The following is a 23413-nucleotide window of genomic DNA, read 5'->3' on the forward strand; positions in this document are numbered from 1 at the left end:
CATTCTAATGAATGGGCAGATGTTTGCCAACGCTATCGAGCCACATTTTCGGACGTAAATCGAGGCGTAAAATGCCCGAATTGCGTCCGTAAATAAGCCGTGTGAACATACCCTGACTGCATGCTGCACAGTACAGCTGCTATATATATATATATATATATATATATATATATATTGGTGAGTATGTATATATATATATATATGCATATATATATATATATATCCTGGGCAACATATGGTGGGGGGCTCCTCCCTTTCTTTACAGAAGGAAGCTAAAGAAGAATAGCTCAGAAAAAATGGCTACAGGTAAAATGTACCACCATACAGTGCCCAAACAATACCACCATACAGTGCTCAATATAGTCAATAAGTAACAGTAACATGTAGATATTCCACCATGCATCACCTAACACAGAGTGCCATGCAGTGCCAAAACAATATCACCATACGGTGTCTAAGTAACAGTACCATGCAGTACCCAAATAATACCATCATACAGTGTACAAATAACAAAACAATACCAAATAATAATACCAACAAATAATAGCACCAGTGTTCAAATAACAGTATCATGTAGACCCATGTTAGAGTGCCATAGTGTTTAAGTAATACCACTAGAAAATGGCAAAACAATACCACACAATAGACCATACCAATGTATCATACAGTGCCCAATTAACAGTACTATTCAATGTCCAACTGATTCCAGCATACAGTGCCCAACAAATAGTGCCATGCAATGTCTAAATAATACCACAATGCAGAATGAAAATAAGAGTAGCAAGCAGTGTCCAAATAATACTGCAATACAGTGCACAAACAATATCAACGTAGTTCCCAAATAACAGTGCTATACAGTGCCCAAAAAATACCACCATACAGTGCCAAGATAACAGTACTATTCACCACCAACATTGCTCAAGCCCTTGTTTCTAGGTCTGTAGGTGCTGATACATCAGAGGCTTGTAGTTAATACCTACTGTACTTTTCCCTGAGGGTTCGAGGAGGCCATGGGGCATTTGCCCCTTTTGCCCTCCCATGGACTGGCACCAACTATAGGAATACAGATATTGGGTGAAGCAGGTTAACAGTCTGATACAATAAAGGATAGGAAAAAAAAAACGCTATTCTATTTTTATTCTAAAAGTAGATATTGGGGGTTCAGGGGATTAAATCCTGATATTTTTATTGAACATAATATATGTAAAATTGCAAAATGTGAGTAGAGTAAACATAAATATTATAAAGTGAAAAATATATATTCCTTGTTTAGTGATACTGCTCTGTAATGTTTAATATTATCGATTAGAGTTATTATTGACCAGTAATGATGTCATCAACATCAATAGGCACAAGGATCATGGTAAGGACAGGACTCTTCATATTAAAAAAATATGTTCACTACAGTTTATGATCTGAGAAAGTCACAATGTAGGATAATGGTCATTGTTTGGGCAGGAACTTGACAATGGAGAAAAGGGGATTAACCATTCAGGTGCTGGAAACTAGGACCTGGATTCTAAGGCAAAGCACAACAGAACATTTTATATATGGTGACCACCCTTCATGTTAAGGGCTATGGAAGCCTTTAAAAGGCAAAATATTCGTTTTTAATAAAAAGGTGTATCAGCGTGTTTTGTGTAACTTTGTAAATACTTTTTAAGAAAAATAATTTTTCATTTTTTAGATACAGCTGCTCTGTATTCTCTATACAGAGCAGCTGCATCTAGTGCTATACACTGACGGCACTTTCAGAATTTTTCCGCTGCACATGTTGGTGCAGATTTAGGGCAATTACGCAACGAATCTGCACCAACATTTGCATATTTGACAGGTAATTCAGACGTTGCAGAAAACACAGCGGACTTGCCACAGATTTCAGTTTTTGCATTGCAAAGGCTGAAATACGCAGTGAAATTCCGCTTCTTCTCCGCAACAGACAGTGCATGCTGCGGACTGAAAATTCCGCACCGCAGCCTATGGTCCGCAGCGGAGTTTTCTGCAATGTCTGCACGAAGATAACTAAAAAGGTGTGGAAACCAATGGACAAACTGTCTGCTAAGGATTTCCACTGTGGACTGTCCGCAGCGGAATTCCACAACAATTCCGCCACGTCTGAATGTGCCCTGAATCTGTCAGTGCTGCGAACCTGACGAATTCAGTGACGGCGGGTCCTTCATGTCTCTGACACACAGGATCCACCTGTAGTCTATTACATCTGAGTTGATAACTTAGATGTGATAGATTGCAAGTGGATCCGGCGTGTCGCAGACTTGCAGAACCCACTTTTACTTAAGCCGTCAGGTTCGCAGGACTGACAGATTCAGTGAAAAGCGCCAGATCTGTTTCAGAGAAAACAGCCTCTCATTTTCAGTCGTTTTTGAAGCTGAAAATGTTTTCTGAGGCGTTTTTTATAGATGTTTTTGGAGCTATTTTTCTATTGACACAATGAAAAACAGCTCGAAACCCGGCTCAAGAAGTGACATGCTCCTTCTTTTTAGGGGGCGTACTTTACGCGCCATTTTTTAAAACAGTGGCGTAACAAAAAATTCCCGTCTGAACGAAACGCCAGTTTTCCCATTATATTTAATTTGCAGATGATTGTAGGCGTTCAGCTACCTTTTTGTTATGCGTTTACGCCCCGAAATACACCTGAAAACACAGAGTGTGAACATACCCTAAGGGCAAAGCCCACGTGGCGGAATTGCTCTGGAATTCCGCTGCGGACACTCCGCAGCATTAATCCGCAGCGGACCCGTTTCTCCATTGCCTTCCACTGCTTTTTAGTAGGGTTCGTTTAGACGATGCGGAAAATTCCGCTGCGGAGCATAGGCTGCAGTGCAGAATTTGGAGTCCGCAGCATACACTGGTTGTTGCGGACGTGTAGCGGACTCATTGCAGAAGTTCTCCATTGACTTCAATGGAGATTCAAAATTCCGCAATGAAGTCTGCAGATGTCATTCACATGTCATGTGTGCTGCGGAGCGTATTGTTTTTTTTAACATGACATTTCTTCATTCTGGCTGGACCTATGTATTTCTAGGTCTACAGCCAGACTGAGGAAGTCAATGGTTCTCCCGTAATTACGGGAGCGTTGCTAGGCGACGTCAGTAAATAGTCACTGTCCAGGGTGCTGAAAGAGTTAAGCGATCGGCAGTAACTGTTTCAGCACCCGGGACAGTGACTACTGATCCATATATACAGCAACCTGTAAAAAAAATAGAAGTTCATACTTACCGAGAACTCCCTGCTTCTTCCTCCAGTCTGGTTTCCCAGGATGACGTTTCAGTCTAAGTGACGGCTGCAGCTAATCACAGGCCAATCACAGGCTGCAGCGGTCACATGGACTGCGCGTCATCCAGGGAGGTCGGGCTGGATGGGGAAAGAGGGACGCGTCACCAAGACAACGGCCGGTAAGTATGAAAATCTTTTACTTTCACTAGGTACTAGATATCACTGACACAACAGTCTAAACCAGTGGTCTCCAACCTGTGGCTCTTGAGATGTTGGGAAACTTCAGACTTTGGCTGTCAGGGCATGCTGAGAGTTGTAGTTTTGCAACAGCTGGAGAACCACAGCTCCAAACAAAGGACAATTTGGATACTTTATAATGTGCTACAGTCCCTTAGATTTGGAAATCAGTGGTCATCGAAATTCAGGGAATTTAAAACGACGACTTGTGACATCTTCTTGATGCTCCTGACATTTTCGGAACCAAACCACTGGACAACAAGGACTGGTATACTTAAATGAACCACTGCAAATAGGCACCACCAGGAGATGTTTCGGGTATAAGGGACATATTTGTCTGTTTTGCCTTGTGCATCAAAAAGATCTTCTACCCACATTGCTTTTGTAATTTTAAAGGGTTCTCTACTTTGGGCAATTCCTTTATGTTAAAAGGGTTCTCTGCTGATTAGCTGATCACAGGTTGTCCTATGGGGGAACCCAACAGCAAATCTTCAATTCACCTGCAGCGCCACCACCAGGAGAAATAAAGAATTACCACAGTTCCCATTAAAATGAATCCAGAGAGAGAGATTATATTTGTAGCCACAATTTTTTTACGGGCGTTTTTGGAGCTGTTTTTCTATTGACCCAATAAAAAACGGCTCAAAAACACGGCTCAAGTAGTGACACGCACTTCTTTTTTATGGGGCGTTTTTTAAAACGGCCGGGTAAAAAATGCCCTGTTTGAACGGAATGCAGTTTTTCCCATTGAAGTCAATGGGCAGATGTTTGGAGGCGTTCAGCCCCGGTATTTACAGCCATTTTTCAGGGCATTTACGGCCCGAAAAACGGCTGAAATTAAGCCGTGTGAACATATCCTAACAGATGAAGGTCCTCTAATAAAAGAATACCCTAATAGAATTTTTGATCATTTGGGTTTTCTAAACCAGACAATCCCTATACACACACGGATAATATGGCCGTAATACCGAGTAACAATTCTAGCATGTGGAATAGCAAAACAATTGTTTTTAAGCTATTATGTTTAATTTGTCAAAATAATTTTTAATACATTTTGGAAATTATTAATATTGAACTGCGGTATGTACATGACCGTCTGGCGATTATTGTCTATGTGGGTAAATAAATTGTTCTTGTTTTCAGGACTGGAACATGGTAAAAGCTCTGCCAGGATAGGACACAAGGAAGTCATATGGAGTGGTTGGCCAAAAAGCAGAAGCTTCTCCATTAATGGCCTTCAATAAAGACAAAAAATATTCCACAAAGCAATAGAAGGTGCCACTTGCGGTATGTGTGGAGGATGTAAGGGATGCCGTGAGGTGCTAATATGTCTTATATCTTCAGCTGCAAAGCAGGAAGAAAAGCAGGAAGCAGGAAAGAGTTCAGATCTTGAAGTTTGGTCTGGTCTGAATGAAGGTTCAGCGACCTCCTAAAACTCCTGAGTCTTATTTATTTCCTTCTTATGACTGGTCCACAAAACCTTCTGAAGTGCAGAGTTTAAGGAACGGGTTGGTTACGATATCAATGCTCCTTGGCAAAGCGTGATGAAATTTGTGCCACCATTACAAATGTTGTTTTTGTAAGTTTCACCATAAGTGACTTTTTAGACGATGGTTAATAGGGTTATTCCAATAAGGTAGTAATCCCTATGAATGTCATAGACTGGGGGATGACAACACCGTCTTCTATTTGCCAAAGCAGAGAGCCGCTACGAAGAGTGGCTGAAACTCTTCAGGACTCAACGCTACTATGCAATATATGGTCGGTCATTCACTTGAGAATTGGTGCCATGTAATACCACATTTCTCCAGCAGCGGCCGCTGCAAGAGAAATGTGCAGCCACCTATAGTTCCCCAAGTGATAACCGTTGATCGCCAGTGGGTCATCTTTTAGCAAAGGGATTGTTTCGTTTTTTTGTAACTAAAGAAAAATCATATAATAAATAAGTAGTATAATGAAAAGTTTTGCACCTTTCTAATATCCTTTATATTTGAAACATCTTTGTATACAATGAGAAGCTGGAAATCCTTCCTAACCTAGTACTGCTTACAGATGAGGAGTAGTTATCATTTATTAGTCTAGGTATCCCTGAGTGAGCTACATACAGCAGCAGCTGGACTCAGGGCTGATTGCGGTTACCTACACTGATACACTGTAACAAATAGTTAGATAAAATTAGGACCAGGTCAGGATGGGTTACTGAATGCAAAAACGTACAGTATGTTTCCATTCCCTCGCAAGATACATTGAATATGGTGAAGAATTGAAACACAAAGTTATTCAACTTTTCATTATAGTATGATTAAAGCGGTTGTACAGGATTAGAAACACATGGTTGCTTTTTTCCGAAAATAGTGCCACGTCTGTCCTCAGGTTATGTGAGGTATTGCAGCTCAGCTCTATTCACTTTAATAGAGATGAGCTACAATAAGGGTATGTTCACACACACTAATTACGGACGTAATTCTGGCGTTTTTGCCCCGAATTACGTCCGAAAAATGCGGCTTGAAAGCGGTGATAAACATCTGCCCATTGAAAGCAATGGGCTGAGGTTTGTCTGTTCACACGAGGCGTATATTAACGCACCGCTGTCAAATGACGGCGCGTAAATAGACGCCCGCGTCAAAGAAGTGACCTGTCACTTCTTGGGGCGTAATTGGAGCCGTTATTCATTGACTCCAATGAAAAGCAGCGCCAATTAAGTCCGTAATGGACGCGGCGTTCAAGCGCCTGCACATGCCGTTACGGCTGAAATTACGGGGATGCTTTCTCCTGAAAACATCCCCGTAATTTCGGCCGTTACGGACGCTGCCGTGTGAACATACCCTAAGAGACACAACCAATAGAAGAAAGCAGCCATGTTTTTCTAATCCTGTGATTCAGTTTAGAAAACTCATTTCCATACACTAGTCCTTCTCAATAAATTAGAATATCATCAAGAAGTTAATTTATTTCAGTAATTCAATTCAAAAAGTGAAACTTATTCTATAGATTCATTACACACAGAGGGATCTATTTCCAGCATTTTTTTATTTTAATGTTGATGATTATGGTAACAGTTAATGAAAACCCAAAATGTTGTGTCTCAGAAAATTTGAATGTTGGGTAAAAGTTGAAGATTGTAGACTCATGGGCTGACACTCTAATCAGCGAATCAACAAAACACCTGCAAAGGTTTCCTAAGTCTTTACAAGGACTGGTCTGCTGCTCAGTGTCCAAAGTCCTGTTTTCAAATTAAAGTAAATTTTGCATTTCATTTGGAAATCTCGGTCCCAGAGTCTGGAGGAAGAGTGGAGAGACGTCAATCCAAGTGTCTTGTGGTCCAGTGTGAAGTTTCCGCGGTCAGTGATGGTTTGGGGGCCGTGTCATCTGCTGGTGTTGGTCCACTGTGTTATATCAAGTCCAGAGTCAGCGCAGCGTCTAGCAGGACATTTCCAGCTCTTCATGCTTCCCTCTGCTGACAAGCTTTATGGAGATGCAGATTTAATTTTCCAGCAGGACTTGGCACCTGCCCACACTGCCAAATGTACGAATACCTGGTGTAATAACCACAGTATCACTGCGCTGGATTGGCCAGCAAACTCGCCTGACCTAAACCCCATAGAGAATCTATAGGATATTGTCAAGAGGAAGATGAGACACCAGACCCAACAATGCAGGCGAGCTGAAGGCCGCTATCATACAACCTGGGCTTCCATAACACCTCAGCAGTGCCACAGGCTGATCGCCTCCATGCCACGCCGCATTGATAACACCAGCAGTGCCACAGGCTGATCACCTCCATGCCACGCCGCATTGATAACACCAGCAGTGCCACAGGCTGACCACCTCCATGCCACGCCGCATTGATAACACCTCAGCAGTGCCACAGGCTGATCGCCTCCATGCCACGCCGCATTGATAACACCTCAGCAGTGCCACAGGCTGACCACCTCCATGCCACGCCGCATTGATAACACCTCAGCAGTGCCACAGGCTGATCGCCTCATGCCACGCCGCATTGATAACACCTCAGCAGTGCCACAGGCTGATCGTCTCCATGCCACGCTGCATTGATAACACCTTAGCAGTGCCACAGGCTGATCGCCTCCATGCCATGCCACATTGATAACACCTCAGCAGTGCCACAGGCTGATCGCCCCCATGCCACGCCGCATTGATGCAGTAATTCATGCAAAAGGAGCCTCGACCAAGTATTGAGGGCAGATACTGGACATACTTTTCAGTAGGACAACATTTCGGTATTAAAAATAATTTTTAAAATTCGGCTTATAAAATATTCTAATTTACTGAGACACTAAATTTTGGGTTTTCCTTTACTGTTTCCATAATCATCAACATTAAAAGAAAGAAATTCTGGAAATAGATCCCTCTGTGTGTAATGAATCTATATAATATGAGTTTCACTTTTTGAATTGAATTACTGAAATAAATTAACTTTTTGATAATATTTAATTCATTGAGAAGGACTAGTACTCTATTAGGGATTTCTTAGTTAACGTAAGGGGATCCTCAGTTTAGAATGATCATCTCTTGGTCAGAGTGGAGAGTGGCCACAAAGAGTGTCCTGTCCTGCATTAAAAAGACAACTCATTAATTAGAACAGGCACTGCGTAATGCTTAATGTTTCCTGTGGTGGCGCTGCAGAGCAATTGAACACTTGCTTCCAGGTTTCCCCACAGATTACATCTGATCGCTGGGGGACACTTTGTAATCAGCCTATTATCAAGGGAGTCTTCTAACAAGTAGGGATTGTCCAAAGCCGAGTACCCTTTAAGCTTTATTAATATGATACTGAAATTATACATTAAAGGGGTTGTCGCATGAAGCAACCCCTTTGTGAATAAAAGCCGGCCGAGGAATCAGCAGGATTCCCAAGAGCTGTATTACAGGAAGAGCGTAGCACAATGAGAGATAGGTACGGGTTCTAGAGGTGGGACCTGTGGATATGCCATAAAAGTCTAAGATGGAATAACCTTTTAAAGGCTATGTACACCTTTCTAACCATCTTTTTGTTAATTGATGTATATGTATCTATAATCAAAAATCTTCATTGGACTCCATATGTACAGAGGTCCAGGGGCGTAACTAGGAAAGACTGGGCCCCATGGCAAACTTTTAACAGGGCCCGCCTCCCCTGGGTGCCACACAACCCCCCCCCCCCCCCCAATAGATTCTGCCACACAGATCCCCCTGTAGATAGCGCCACACACACAGCACCCCCCTGTAGATACTGCCATACAGCCCCCCCCCCTCTAGACAATGCCCCCAACCCCCCCCAAAAAAAACGGCCTGTAGCCTATGGGTTGTCCCACAATACACATGTATCCCCTATCCACAGGATAGGGGATACATGTGTGATCGCTGGGGGTCCGACCGCTGGGACCCCCAGCGATAAGGAGAATGGGGGACAGAAAGTCCCCCGAAGTGCTCCATGAGAAACCTTGGACTTCCGGGGTCTCTGTCCGGCAGCTCCATAGAAATTAATGGAGCACCGGTTGTGCTTGTGTGGCCTGCGCTCCTTTTATTTTTATTGAACTGCCGTACACAGACGCCGGAAGTCCAAGATTTCTCATGGAGCAATTCAGGGCACTCAGTCCCCTGTTCTCCTTATTGCTGGGGGTCCCAGCGATCACACATGTATCCCCTATCCTGTGAATAGGTGATACATGTGTTTTGTGGGACAACCCCTTTAATGGCAGAGCGGGGAGATTCCTCCCTGCTCTGCCGTAGTGTTCAGTGGCGTCGCTACCGCTGGAACAGCCAGAGCCTGCTAGCGGAGCCTCCAGCCATGGGGGGGCCCATGCAGGCAGGCGGCATGGGCCCCGTAGAAGCCGATATGGCTGCTACAGCAGTAGTTACGCCACTGCAGAGGTCTGCTCTCTTAGGCTATTCTCAGATGGACGTGTGTGAAATCAGCCTTGAAAAACAGCAGTTTTTCACGGCCGAATCGCACCCGTGCGGGACCAGTTTTCACGGATCCCTCGTAGGCTTGAGTCTATTTAGGGATCTGTGTAAACGGACAAAAAAAAAAGGATATGTCCTATTTTTTCACGGGCCCTTCACACAGTCCATTAAAACAATGGCCATGTGAACCGTCCCATAGAAACACATGTAGCCTTATAACGGCCGTTAAAAACCGGGAGTCACAGACTATATGTACGTTCGTCTGAATAAGCCCTTAGTAGCACTGCTTCTAGAGAAGAGCAGCTCCAGGCAGGCGGCACCGACAGAGCCTGTACGGCAGCACATGGAGGCTGTGCAGATCTGTACAAGGGTCCGAGGCAATATTGTCCAATTAACATCCCAATTTCCCCATTAACCCGGTTTCTCCATATGATGGTGAGAGGAGTGTCTGCCGGTCACCTCTCATGCTATTCATCTCTGGGTGAAACAATTCGATTGCTCCCCTCCTCCCTCGTGCTCCATCTTGGCTGTACTAGAACAATGGCTCTCATAGCAAATAGTTATTTTTATGCTCCGACCTTGGCAAAGTTCTCTGATGGAATATTTGGGGGATTTTCTGTAACACATATGTAGGAGATTATCATATTGCTTCAGCCCCTTACATTAGACTTCCTGCGTGTTACACGCTGCACCTGCCAAAACAGGAAACTATAGGGAAGGTGATGGGCAATTTGGAAATTTCAAAACCACTTAATGCCTAGGAATGTTATCCTGTTTCCTGTTCCATAAGTGACATAGGACAAGTTAATCTGCTCCAAATGAGCGTCATGTACAAATGTTACCTGGTATTGTCTTCGGACGATTGCCAAGAGCTAGAAAATTTGCTGACAGTCAGTAAAACGTCCGCAAAAAAGAAGCGCATGTCACTTCTTGAGCCGTTTTTCATTGACTCTATAGAAAAACAACTCCAGAACGGACGTGAAAAACGAGCGTTGGCTTAAAAAATGGCTGAAAATCAGGAACCATTTCCCCTTGATAACAGCTCCGTATTTTCAGATGTTTTTTAGTAAGTGTGTGCATATACCCTAAGTTTTCATTTAGAAACTGATCCATTGTTATGAGCCCCCCTCGCTCATCATCTATTCTTTCTCCTCCGACGACCACGCTGATACAGTCTCTCAGCGAAGATGGTATATACTGTACATTGAATGTAACCCCAGGAGCTCTTGGCTACAATTTGAGAAGTACTTATCTACTATTTTCAGGTCATTTTACCAACGTCAGGAGATTAAATATAACTATTTAACGCTGGGACGCCAAAATCTTTCAATTTTCTACTATTCCTTGCTTGGGCAGCAGAGGTAAAATGAAACATGAAAAAGCCTCTTCTCGCAGCCTGACATTGCAGATCTTCCCCCAGAAAGTAATGAATAGTAATGAAGTGTGACACTCAATTATTCGTTTTTTACCTTAAATACCTAAAAACCTTGCAGGGTCGTTCTTGTGTATCTGGAGATTCAGGAATGCCTCGAATAGCTGGTGTCAGGGGTTTTGAGAGAAGGATGAATAGGTGGAAAAAGTTTAAAGGGATATTGTTCAGAAGATGAAATTAAAAAAAACCCATGGGCGTAAAATTATTTTAATCGTCAGATTACTGGACGGTTATAGAGATACGTAGAGAACCGTAAAAGGCCAAAATAACACACGAACACGATTTCTTCTACCTGGTTTTCTCAAATGGTTCTCTATAAAAGTTCCACAATAGATTGACCTCTAATTCCAGATTACCAGACTTTCTGGATTATCAACTGCTGGATTCACACACAGAATTTTTCTGGCATTTTAAACTGCATCAAAAAAAATAAAAAAAAAATTCCATCTGTTTTCAAATGCTTTTCAAGGTCCTATAGAGAAGCCCTAAAAAACGACATACCCAGAGCATTCTGCGTTTGGGAAAAACCACCACGGACCACAAAATTGCCTCAAAAACACCACAAACCAAAACAGTTGTGTGCAGTGCATTTGATATTTTACTATAGATTGTAATGTAACATCCGGCTGCACTTAGAACTGCATGAAAATGCAGCGAAAAAAATGGCGCAAAAAAAAAAATAAATAAATAAAAAAAAAGAGCACTACAAAATAAAAACAGTGTGAATCCAGCCTAAACAAAGAAAGGTGGAGTAAGATGTGACATTTATTAAGAGGCGAATGTCGCATGTATCGGCCAACTGTGCGTCAGAATTGCGACCGTGCGTCATCTATTTTCCCCTTCTCAGCTGACTTTTTTTTAAATAAAGTAGTATACTCACCTCTTCTGCCCTCCAGGTCCCCTCAGACTCCCACAAAGTCCTGATTCTGAGCAGCTTCAGGGCCTTATACGCGACACAGCGCGTCAACATTATCAGTGCTGCGTCACATTCAAGTCCTGATGCTGCCCAGCGTAAATACGTTGTATGAGCCGCAACATGCTGAGGGGAGAAGAGGAGCAGTGGGCATACTTTTTTAATATTAGTTTATTGTCCGATTCAGGGGGTTGTCTAATCAAGGGGGGGGGGGGGGGGAATAGTCCATTCCGTTTTGGGCAAGATACGGGTCTCAGAGCTGGGGTAGAGTTCCACTATAATTTACATTTGTTTTCTGACAAATAATACATTTATCTGACCACTGTGATCCCACCTCTTTGGGGAAGCCACACCGGTGTTTCACAAAAGCAGCAAGGGCGGTGTAATAAGGCCAAAAGACGCAAATTAGACTGGCATAGAAAAGTTGATCACCTCCAACCAACGTTAATTACAAAGTTTCAGACCATGTCAGAACTGGACCGAAACATGATTACGGCCCATAGCCCAAAAACCAAATGTATTAGGGCTTGTCCACACGTAACGGAATCGCTGCATATTTTCTGTCTGGAATTGCGGAAGATACGCAGCAGAACAGTGGGTGAGATTTTCCGCAGCAGGAATTGACATGCTTTGTTATGAGGACTGAACTTGGAGATGTCACCATCTCCCAACATTGAGGAAAAACTCGGCAATATCCGCACCATTTTCTGCAGTAAAAAAAATGCAAGAAACTGTGCCGTTTTTCTGCAGCGAAAATCCTGCTAGTTTCTGCAGCAATTCCGTTACATGTGGACATGCCCTTACTATACAAATTAGAAGTCCATGCAAACCGGCTTCTCAGGACAGGGAGTAGCAGTGAGAGAAGAACACGATGAGGATGATGAGATAAGTCATCACAATGACAGCGATCAGGGCATGTTACCCAATCACCAACCCCTGCCCCGTCCGTGCCACTCCTGCTGGTAATCTCTATGGTGTAATACTGTCTGCCGGCTTACTAAGCAGACGATCTGAAAATGCCAAGCCTGTAGTACAGGGCAGGAAAGAATAAAGCATGGTCACCAGCAAGACTCTGATGTTTAGGTTATATCCAGGAAACGATATCGGTTCCAGCCCACTTCCTCTGCCCAACAGGAAATGCTAGAGATGGAGCAGAGCCGGTGAAGTGAATGTTATTTTTAGATTAAATGTCTTTATGAGCCGACTTTCACAAATCAAGCATTTTATTTATCACTTTTTTTTCTTTTTTCCATAGTCCGTCCAGGCGTATTGAACCTCCGCAGCCTCGTGCTTTCAAATGAGTTTAAAAATAATACACGACCTTGTGGCTAATGATAGGGGAAGTGCGTTATCTGCATGGAATTAGGTATTTTTAGAACATTTCACCAATTCATTTTTGAAACAAACTCTTTAGTTGGTATTAAATCTTATTTGCATGAAAGTGATGGCCGATTCTAGATCCAATTCTTGGCCAGGGATCAAGCAGTTATGAGGCAATTAGTACCCAGCAAGGCTGGAAAATGAGATGTTGTAAAGAGGTCGATGTCAGTGCTGCGGCCAGGCGGATAACCAGGAGAGATCCTTCCTACAGCACCGGAATACAAGTAATACAGAGACCTACAAAGAATGTCATAGCCTGGTAAAGTGACCGTACCTGGTAAAGTGACCGTACCTGGTAAAGTGACCGTACCTGGTAAAGTGACCGTACCTGGTGAGAAAAAGGTTACTCTACTTATCCCTAAAGTCTCACTTCCCTGCACAGCTCTGCTCTGGAGAAACTCTGCCATCTTTTACTAGGCCATAACTGGAGCCTGTGCCGGTAATGACAACAGGGCACCACTGGGGGGAGCCACCTAGGAGTTCATGTAGAAAGTTCGAAGATTGCAGAGAGAATTTTTCTAAATGCTAGCATCACTCATGACCCCGAAGTGCCCAGTTGTCAGCACAAGCCGGCCTACAAGAAACCAGAGTCTGCAGAACTGAGCCAATTAAGGCAAGTAAAACTTTGGGGGCTGGTAGAGCTCCATTGGGGCCACTTTTAATTGTATCTGCAATTCCAGAACCTCCCGAACTTCTAATTAACCAGACTTGGGCTACATTCAAACGAGCGTGCCCGATTTGCACACATAAAAATCGCAGCATTTCTCCTACATTTCACACCCGCTTGCATTGCGTATTGCCATCAGCGTGCTTTGCGTGTGGCATGTTGTTTTTTTTACATCTATTCAAGCAATTTCTCCGCTTTTCAATATATTTGATGAGTGAAAAACTGACAGCACACGGATGTCGTCCGTAGTTTTCACGCACCCATAGACTCCAATGGGCGATTAAGTGCGTAAAAATATAGGACGTGTGGTGCGTTTCACGCAATGGGGACACGCTGCATGAAAAACAGCGTGACCGAATTTCATGGGTCCGTGTGCTGTGAGCGACTTCAACGCACAGCACACAGACTAGTCTGAATGAGCCCTTAAGATCAGGGTGATAGTTCAGTAGAACCGCGGGAAGTCCCAGTTTCGCAGCTGCAATACAGGTCCCAAAAGGTGCTCACATTACGGCTGTCTAAGGCTACGTTCACACGCAGAGCTCAGGAGGATTCGGAGACTAAATATGCCCTCAAACCGCCTCCCATTGTTTTCAATGGGAAATCTGCATTGGCACGGCCCAGAACTGCCAGGCGCAGATTTAAAATTTGCGCCGTGAGGAAGTCACATGTCACTTCTGGACATGGAAACGGATGGGTAGCCCCACGCAGACCAGCCCCATTGAATGGAGCGGATTCGCGGCACATCAAACCGCAAATCTGCAGCAGAAATCCAAGGGTCAGCCTCAGATTCTCTTGCCGAATATCCACCACGTAAACATCGCCTAAAGGCTCTTTAACGGGTTTGTGTCTGGCGTTTTAAAACTGCATGAAGGAAAATAAAAAAAATTAAAAGAAAAAAAAAATAATCGCAAGCGCCTGTTTTTTTCCCCTTGATTCAGCTGGACAGGATTCTTCTGCAATGTAGAACTTTGAAAACGGCGTATCATTATCAAGGGACTAGTCATGTGACAAAAGGTCTTCTCCTCTGGGATGATGGGGGAGGGGCAGAGGAAATTGTGCAAACAAAATCACATGTGAATTGGCGCTACAAGCTGTCATACGGCAGATCACAGCAGTCCAGGCCAAAAGGAAAAACACGTCGTCAACTTTTCTTCAATAAACTTACAACCAATAGAGAACAGTCCAGTGTCCTCCGCAGCCAAAACTTTACACATTACTGCCCGATCTCTCCATTAAATAAATTGGGGTAAATTTCTGGATATTACACAACTAAAGCCATCAGTTAAAAAGTAGGGACGACCCAAAGATGCGGGGGAGGGAGGGATGTGCGCAGTACCCCGAATATCAGCAATACTACCGACCACTCAACGCTACTCTATCTACTCACACCTCTTAGTCAAGTTATGATCTTTAGTTAAAAATTGGTAAAAATATATTGACCTTTATTAAAAAATATTAAATATTTCATACAAATTTAACAAATACAAATATAAAAAACAGAATTTTAAATTAAAAAAAAAATGGACTCTGGTACATATAGATCGATATCACCATTCGGATACAATTTCTCACACACACACAAAAAGAAAAAACACACCAAAATACAAGTGCAAAATGTGAGCTCTGTTAATGTGATGCTGGGAAACCAAGTAAATGGACAGAGAACTGGAATTATTAGGCCGGGATCACACACAGGTTTGATGCAGTTTTTGGCTCAGTTTTTTTAACCAAAGTCAGAAGTGGATCTGAAAGGCAGGAAAGGTATAAAGAAAAAAAAAAAGACTAAATACATCTCATTCTTTGTGCCCACTCTGGTGTTTGGCTCAAAACAGACCCAAAAACTGCATCAAAACTGTGTGTGTGAACCCGGCTTTACATGTTTAAGCGATCTACATAACGGCAGGACAGAGCCGGGACGCAGCGCTCGTTGCATCATAAGAGATAGACTGGGATAGGTCATTTGTTCCGGATCACTTATAAGAACCCCATATAAAAGTAGAGTTGCTCATAGTTTGGATACTTGAAATATTTAACCCAAATAAAAATGGAATGCAATATACATCACATTAAGGCCCAATTCACACGAGCATGTCAGTTTTGCGTGCGTAAAAAAAAAAACCAGCGTTTTCCTGCGTTGCAGTTCGGTGAGGCGTCCGAGTCCAGTGCGCGTCTGCGTCATTTACGCGCGTATGTCATGCGGTTCTTTTTCCGTCAGTAAAAAAAACCTTGAGGCGGCGTTTTATTTTTTCCCCATGTCTTTAGCAACTGGTGCGTGAAAAACACGGACAACACACGGATTACGTCCGTGTGCTGTCAGTTATTTTTTTTCTTCACGCACCCATTGACTTAAATGGCTGCGTGATGCGCAAAAAAAACAAACAACGCACAGGAATAGGACATGCAGTGACTTCACACGAATGTCTGACTGGCCCCATTGAATTTCATAGGTCCATGTGACTTCCGTTGTTTTAACGCGCGTAACACGGACGTGAAATACGCTGGTGTGAATAAGGCCTAACTCAGGAGCGGAGAATGAGCGGCTCTCCTGGTCACTACTTCATGTACATGGCATTAAAATCCTTGCCCCAACATCCCTATGTGGTATCCCATACAATCAGGGGAATCGCTGTTTAATGTATTTAACCCTCACACAATGCGCTCTAGCACCAACGTACACCCCTAGATGAGGGTCCCTTAAAATATTCCCAACTCCCCAGCATAGGGAACATGGAGAAACTGGTTGAGGATGTAATGACAAGGCAGCCCATCGATTGAATTCAAACCAGTCATATTACTGAGGAAACATGAAAGAGTTAAGTCACTAAATCCAATGGTTTGTGACGGAGCCGTAATGAAGACGAGGTGCCGGCGGTGCGCATGTGCCCGGTTCCGCAGGTCCTGCACTTCCATAGGAAGGAATATTTGCAGTAACCAGGTATTCAGCAGATCTGGTACTTGCTTAGAATAGTTTTGGGAGCTGGCGAAGTCTGTTGACATCCAAGATGTCTCCTGTTGAGCTGCCGGGACTCTTTTTGGCCGACTCTCTGGCACGAGGGGCGTTTCTTTCATTCTCCTTCTCAGCGGGTGCAGTGAATTGGGCATTTCCGGTGGTAAGTTTTGCCTTGGGGTGAAAATCTTTCAAGAACCGCATAGAAGTCTCCTCAGATGCCAGCACTCTGGGGGAGACCTTCCCAGATCTCTCATTTGTTATGTTTCTTAGCATATTCACCTCGGTTTTATGACTGAATTCATGAGCAGCTTTATCAGAATCTCTCAAGTTCGGTTTAGGATCCGAAATAAAATCCAGACGGTCTTTACTTAGGGACTGATCAGGGGACAGTCTGTGGCTTCTGTGCGTGCGGTCCTCGCTGGGACCATGGCTTGGTGAGTCGTCGTCCTCCTCGTCGCTGCTGTCGTTACTCTCCATCAGGTTATAACGCTTCAAGTACTTCTTAGTGGCAAAAGACATGTTGCTGAGAGAGATTACGCTGAGACCGACCGTGCTCCTCTCCGCGTTCCCAGGAAAGAAATTGTGAAGAGAGGAAGAATCCAGGGCTTTGTTTTTGCTGGTGTGATTCAGAGAAAGCTGCGTCAGCTGAGACTCGCTCAGATATTTCAAGGCAATGGCGTTCGCTTCCATGCTCAAGTCGACGCCGTTGGGAATGAAACCGCTTAAGCCGATATTGGTAAAGGACATGTAGTTTAGTCTTGGGATGACCGCTTCTGGGTTTATGGCGGCAAGAACGCTGCAGAAAGAAGACGACAAAGTAAGGAACAGAAATAGCTGTAAAGTTCTATAGCAATTGTAGTATTCCCCTTAAAGTGGAACTTAACGTTCAAACTTCAGAAGTTTGTTGAACGTTGAGTTACCTTTAAGATTCATTGGAAACTTTGAGGTCTTGATCCCTACGTTGTTACATGACCCTTCGGTCATCCATTAAACGTGTTGGTAATTTGCTCAACTGCTCATGCGTATAAACTAGCAGCGCAGCGGAAAAAAATGGACCGATAGCCGACAAGATGCTGGTGATTCCCAAATCTAGCATGGGTAAAGCTGCAGATCTCGGAAAACCCTTAAGGGTATGTTCACACGCAAACGTAAAATACGTCTGAAATTACGGAAACGGCTCTTGAATTTCAGTTTTTGCAAGTGCAGGCATTTTTCGCGGCGTCCATTACGGACGTACTTGGAGCTGTTTTTTAATGTAGTCAATGAAAAACGGCTCCAATTACGTCCCAAGAAGTGACAGGCACTTCTTTGAGGCGGCCGTCTTTTGACAGCGGCGTGTAAAATAAAAGCCCGTCTGCACAGAACACCGTAAGACCCATTGAATTCAATGGGCAGATGTTTGCCGACGCTTTGGAGCCGTATTTCCGACCGTAATTCCAGGCTTAAAACGCCTGAATTATGTCCGTAAATAGGGCGTGTGAACATACCCTAACTGTTCCAGAGGCATTTTAGATGTCGTCTCCCACTAAGACTGATCCTCTTTAGACTTGATACACACACCGGGTTTTGAGGGTTTTTTGTGGCGTTATTACATTAAAGCCTATAGCAAAATATAGAATGCACTACACACAACTTCGTTTTGGTTTGTGGCGGGTTTTTTTTTTAATGTGTTTTCCCATAAGTTTCTCTATAGGACTTAAAAAAAACGCATGAAAACCGCCGCAAAAAAAGGCCACTAAATATGGGTGTAGTTACATTTGAAAAACGCTAGCTTTTTTTTGATGCAGTTTAAAACGTCAGAAATCGTGTGTGAAAGAGGCCGCAACACAAATGTCATGGTTTTCACTCCCACCATATACAGCCGACATAGAAGAGTGTCCTTTTGTCACACGTTCAGGCAGGATGCATCGGCATAATATTATTTCTGTTACTGTATTGAAAAACATAGTAAACTACGTATCCAAAACAGAGAAATACAACAAAAAAAAACAAAAAACTATACAATGAGTGTTAATGGAGCACAGCAAACAAGGGCTACACGTTTGGCATATATTTCAGAAGATTTTACCGTCTTATGCCGAACGTGCATCACGAAAGTGCTGTGAACATGATTTGCTCGGCCCTTCTGTTGAACATTATAGATCAGTGTCAACGTCTTTGTTCTGACAAGTATCTAAAAACGTTCAGGTATATAGTTGAACAGTAAGGGCTTGTCCACACACAACGGAATTGCTGCAGAAAATTTCTGGAGCAATTCCGTTGAAAAACACAGACATTCCACCGCGGCAAAAACGCAACATTTTCTGCGTTTTTTTATGGCAGAAAATGGTGTGTAAATTGCTGCGGTTCTCACAATGTTAGGAGATGGTGATATTTCCTTTTGAAAAACGCAGCAATTCTGGACACTTTCCGCAGGAGGAATGGACGTGCTGCGGTCCGAAAATTACGCACCGCAGGTCAGTTTCTGCAGCGTGTGGATGAGATTTGTTAAATATCATCCACTTTGCTGCTACTGTACTCTTAATAAATACCCGCACACGGTCTATGAAGCGCTGACATTACCAGGCATTATCCGAGGAGTCTGACTTGCTTTGCTTCATGCCCAACGTGTGGTGTTCAATGTTCACTCCCAGTGACTTCAGCTGCTTCAGTGTGGCCTTCAGTACGTGGTCTGGGTCATTCTGGCAGGACATTTTGCGTGGCAAATATTCACTGGATTTCTCAGGGGGAGATTCACATGCCCCAGACTCATTTTCACCCAGCTCCTCGCTCGTAGAGCTCTTCAATAAATGCGTAACCTGACTCTAGAAAAACAAAATCAATACAGGTTACATTCATCCAATACATAAAATCCTCATTGTAAACCCAAATCAGTTTGTTTAGAGGCGATCACATCTTACTACAGTAACAGATAATCCCTCTATTAACCCATTATTGCAGATGGCTGTATATACCCAACCCCCCCTTAGATTTGCGAAAATACACACACACACACACACACACACACACACCATTTTCATCTATATCTAAATAAACAAATGACAATTGGGTGCCCGAGTATCTACCTTGTGACCTCGCTGCCATAACACGAGAGTCTGGTTGTGTTTCCCTGACAATATATCAGATTAGGCAGAGGAAACCCTCAGATACTTGGCCAGATCATTACATGCTGTCAGACTATGTTACTATACTCTAAGGCGAAGTCCACATATGTTGGATGTGACACAGATTATTTCTGCAGCAAATCCACACGACAGATCCGCACAGCAGCACGTGGATTTTGTGGCAGACTTGCTTTCCGCTGCGGATGGACGGATTTTAAATAACCTGAAAATTCTTAGCAAAATCCACGACTTTACATTGCGTGCGGATTTCATGGTGGATATTTTCTTCCCTATTGCATTCATCGGGGAAAATCCATAATAGAAAAAGCCGGTCAAATTAAAATTTCTGCACAATTTGAATGAGATTTTATTGAATCTCATCCACTAGCCTTGTACTATATTGAAGCGTTTCCAAAACATGTGAACAGTACCCAAGGTATTAAAAAAAATAAAAATACGGAGAATAAAATGTATACAACTGCAGACAATAACCGCTTCAATTCGGCATTTCCACCATTAAAAAGGAGAAGAAATTATGCAATGCCTGAATGACGTGTAAAATATACATACACACACACACACACACACACACACACACACAGATATCTAAAGCAAAACTACCACCACTACGCAAACCAGAATTCATAAAAATGAGAAGACATCAAAGCAAGATTGGCTTCGGTTACCATCATATTATGTGGAAATAAAGAATAATTCCAAGTCTGCTGCTTGATAAGGGATCAGGCCGTTATATCGGAGGGAGTGCGCGATCTCTTCTTATTACATTCATCCGACTACGCCAAACCACGTTGTTCGCTTTACAAATATTGTAGCTACACTAAAAGATTATACCAATAAAACCTACGAGTAAGTCCTTGTAAAACTTCTCTGGGGGTAGACCCGGCAGCTCCACAGTATGTGGGTTCCCTGAAGTTCCCAGGCTGGCGTTCCCGGACGATCTGCCGTCATATTCTGGCTGAGGAGAACGGGATTCATTTCTGGTGCCGAAAACACTGAGAATAAAATCCAACAGAGCGCAAGTCAATTAATTTAGTGTTCAGACCAAAAAGACATTGTTAATAATTGTAAAAGGTGCTGCTCAGATATAAAGAAGGAAATTTAGTAATTTCACAGATTTTTATTTTGTAAAAATTTGTTAAGCAATTTTACTAAAATTGTAAAGAGGAAATCTAATTATTTTTTTTTTTTACATTAAATAATCAATTATAAACACCTATACAAGAAAGAGGGTCTGGGGTGGGGTCCCCGGTGCCAAGTGTAATAAACATTACAACTATTAATTCTAAATAACATATTTTGATGAAGGTTTTAAAGGTGCCCATTCACATTAGAGAAAAGTAGTCCGAACCTGCCGAATTCAGAGGACTATCTAATGTGTACGGGGGTCTCAGCACTAGATGAGCAGATTCACGGACAGGGACAGAAAATTTTGGATTGAATGGGGATTGGGGGCACAGATTGTCATACGCATAGAAGTGGAGAATAGATTTCAAGTTAGCACAAACTTCACAATGACAGGAGCGGTGGACTGAAAAGAAGAGGTTACTCACGGCACTGGTGCAGCAGGAGAGGGGTCCCCGCACTCCGTCAGCTGACTGCTTTCTGCAAAGCTATAGATGTCCACAGCCTGTAAGGAGGAAGCGATGGTGCTGCAGCTTGCATCTTGCTCACTGTTCGCAGCAGCGCTCAGTTCATGACAAAGGTCAGACTCATCCTGTTTGTCCATAGTCGCCTCTTCCTCAGGACACGGAGGAGTGTTCCAAAACAAGCTCGCACCTACGAGGTTAGATGAAACACAAACACACCGTAAAGTACAATATAATAACTGGCACTACAATGAGGCGGCTATATACAGAGCATACATAACTAAATACTGCAGGCTGATTTAGATGGCGGGACTCAGGTCTAATTAAAAGCCGCTACGGGTGGACCCACTAACATTGATATTTTTAAATTGCACATTTTAAAAGTTGTATTGCAAAATGGTTAGTTATTTTTGGCCATAGAAGAACTGGTATTTCTGCCAGATATAGAGGATTATATCGATCTACATCTGTAGAGACTTCATTCCACGGCTACTTCTCAGTAACAGACTGGCCAAGGCTGCTCAAATTCACTGCAGTATAAACATTCTGCTAGCCCTATACTGCCCTCTGCTGGCCACATCACTAAGTGCTCAAATACAGGAAGAAAAATCCTACAATATTTGAGTAGCGTGTATAGTGGCAACACTATAAATACACACAAAAAAAAAATCAGGAAACCTCAATCTCATTTTTTTTTCAGCCTTGTTTTCCTTACAAGGGCACATATTGAAGCATTTCAAAACATTCAGTAAAAAAATATATATTCAGGAATCTGATTGGTTGTCATGGGCAACAACTATATAAAATCGAAAACATTTAAGAATGCCCCCAATATTTTCATATCTTTATCACCACCTAAGCTGGCCGTGCACAGAAGATCGCCATCAGCTATACAATATCCCTCAAACATACTAGGATCAGCTGACCATGAAGGTTTTCTAAAAAACAGAGGTGAATAAGTCCCGTCAGCTCTCAATTCCCAGAGGAACAGAGGACTGGACATGGATTAATCCAACATGCCTCCATACAAGTTCTGACGACATTGGGATCTGACATTCACCTAAAGCAAGCAACCCTCCAGTCCCTGCCCAAAAAAAATAAATTTAACTATATATTAGAAATGTCTACTAAACGATCCAGCCTCTGCCGATACGGTCAGCCGCCTCATCCATCAGTAGTCTATCGAAGAGGAGTGGAGGGCACGCGGGGGTCTCAGACTGGCAAAGAAGCTCTTCATAGACGTGTCTGAGACTGCGGCGGCCATCTTGAAGAGAAGACAGGGGAACCGGCACGCAGGTGTGGAGGATGGATCATTCAGGAGCGGGGCAGCAGGTAAGTGGACTCTGCCTTTCCAACGTATAGTCAAATTACTTTTTGGGAAAAGAAAGGGTCGGCTTTACGCAAATATATATTTTTTCCCTGAACGTTTTAAATATTTTAAAAGTTACACTAAAATTAATTTAGAAAGTAGCGATGCTTCCGGATATGAAACTGGACAAAGGGAACGAATGTGTTTTTTTGGTCAGAGTTGGCCGGCTCCCCCACCCAACCACTAACCTTCCTGCTCCGTGGAAACCTCAGGATTATCTCCTTGCTGCCTAAGCAGATAACTACAGAGCGGCACGATCATGGACCGCCCCGGCGTGTGCACGAGAAACTTCTGTGCTCTCCAGCAGACGGAATATTTCTGATGCCCAAGTGCTTCATAATTATTCGCCATTGTAAGGAACATTGGGAAATGAGTAGTGATGGGATACATTGCTGTCGGCAACTGCTCCCCCTTTACATGGCGCCTGTTTGTGCAGCCTCCGTGCTCCACACCGGCTCACGTTTGTACAAGTCTTCTTTAAAACACAACCATCACGTCGAACTTGACATCTCATAATGAAGTCGCAGAAGTTTCGATTGGTGGGCGTCTGGGTGCTAGGTCCACCGCCGATGGCTGGAAATGAGGGACAGACGCGCTCAGCTGAGCCCCAGTG

General features: G+C 43.2%; 2 protein-coding genes across 2 annotated transcripts in view; both read right to left on the bottom strand.

Annotated features, from left to right (window-relative positions):
- The window catches only part of LOC142657685 (calcium-activated chloride channel regulator 1-like), a 1094600-nt gene that overhangs the window by 211432 nt on the left and 859755 nt on the right, over window positions 1-23413 (bottom strand). The gene's annotated exons all lie outside the window — the stretch shown is intronic.
- STIL (STIL centriolar assembly protein) overlaps window positions 16100-23413 on the bottom strand; it is a 28788-nt gene continuing 21474 nt past the window's right edge. The window contains exons 14-17 of the mRNA XM_075832960.1: window positions 21396-21621; window positions 20690-20837; window positions 19283-19524; window positions 16100-17516 (exon numbers count right to left, since the gene is read on the bottom strand). Coding sequence (XP_075689075.1) covers window positions 16730-17516; window positions 19283-19524; window positions 20690-20837; window positions 21396-21621 — 1403 coding nt within the window. The 3' untranslated portion in view covers window positions 16100-16729. The remainder of the gene's footprint in view (window positions 17517-19282; window positions 19525-20689; window positions 20838-21395; window positions 21622-23413) is intronic.

Source organism: Rhinoderma darwinii, chromosome 7 (genome assembly GCF_050947455.1).
Source record: "Rhinoderma darwinii isolate aRhiDar2 chromosome 7, aRhiDar2.hap1, whole genome shotgun sequence".
NCBI classification, from domain to species: Eukaryota; Metazoa; Chordata; class Amphibia; order Anura; family Rhinodermatidae; genus Rhinoderma; species Rhinoderma darwinii.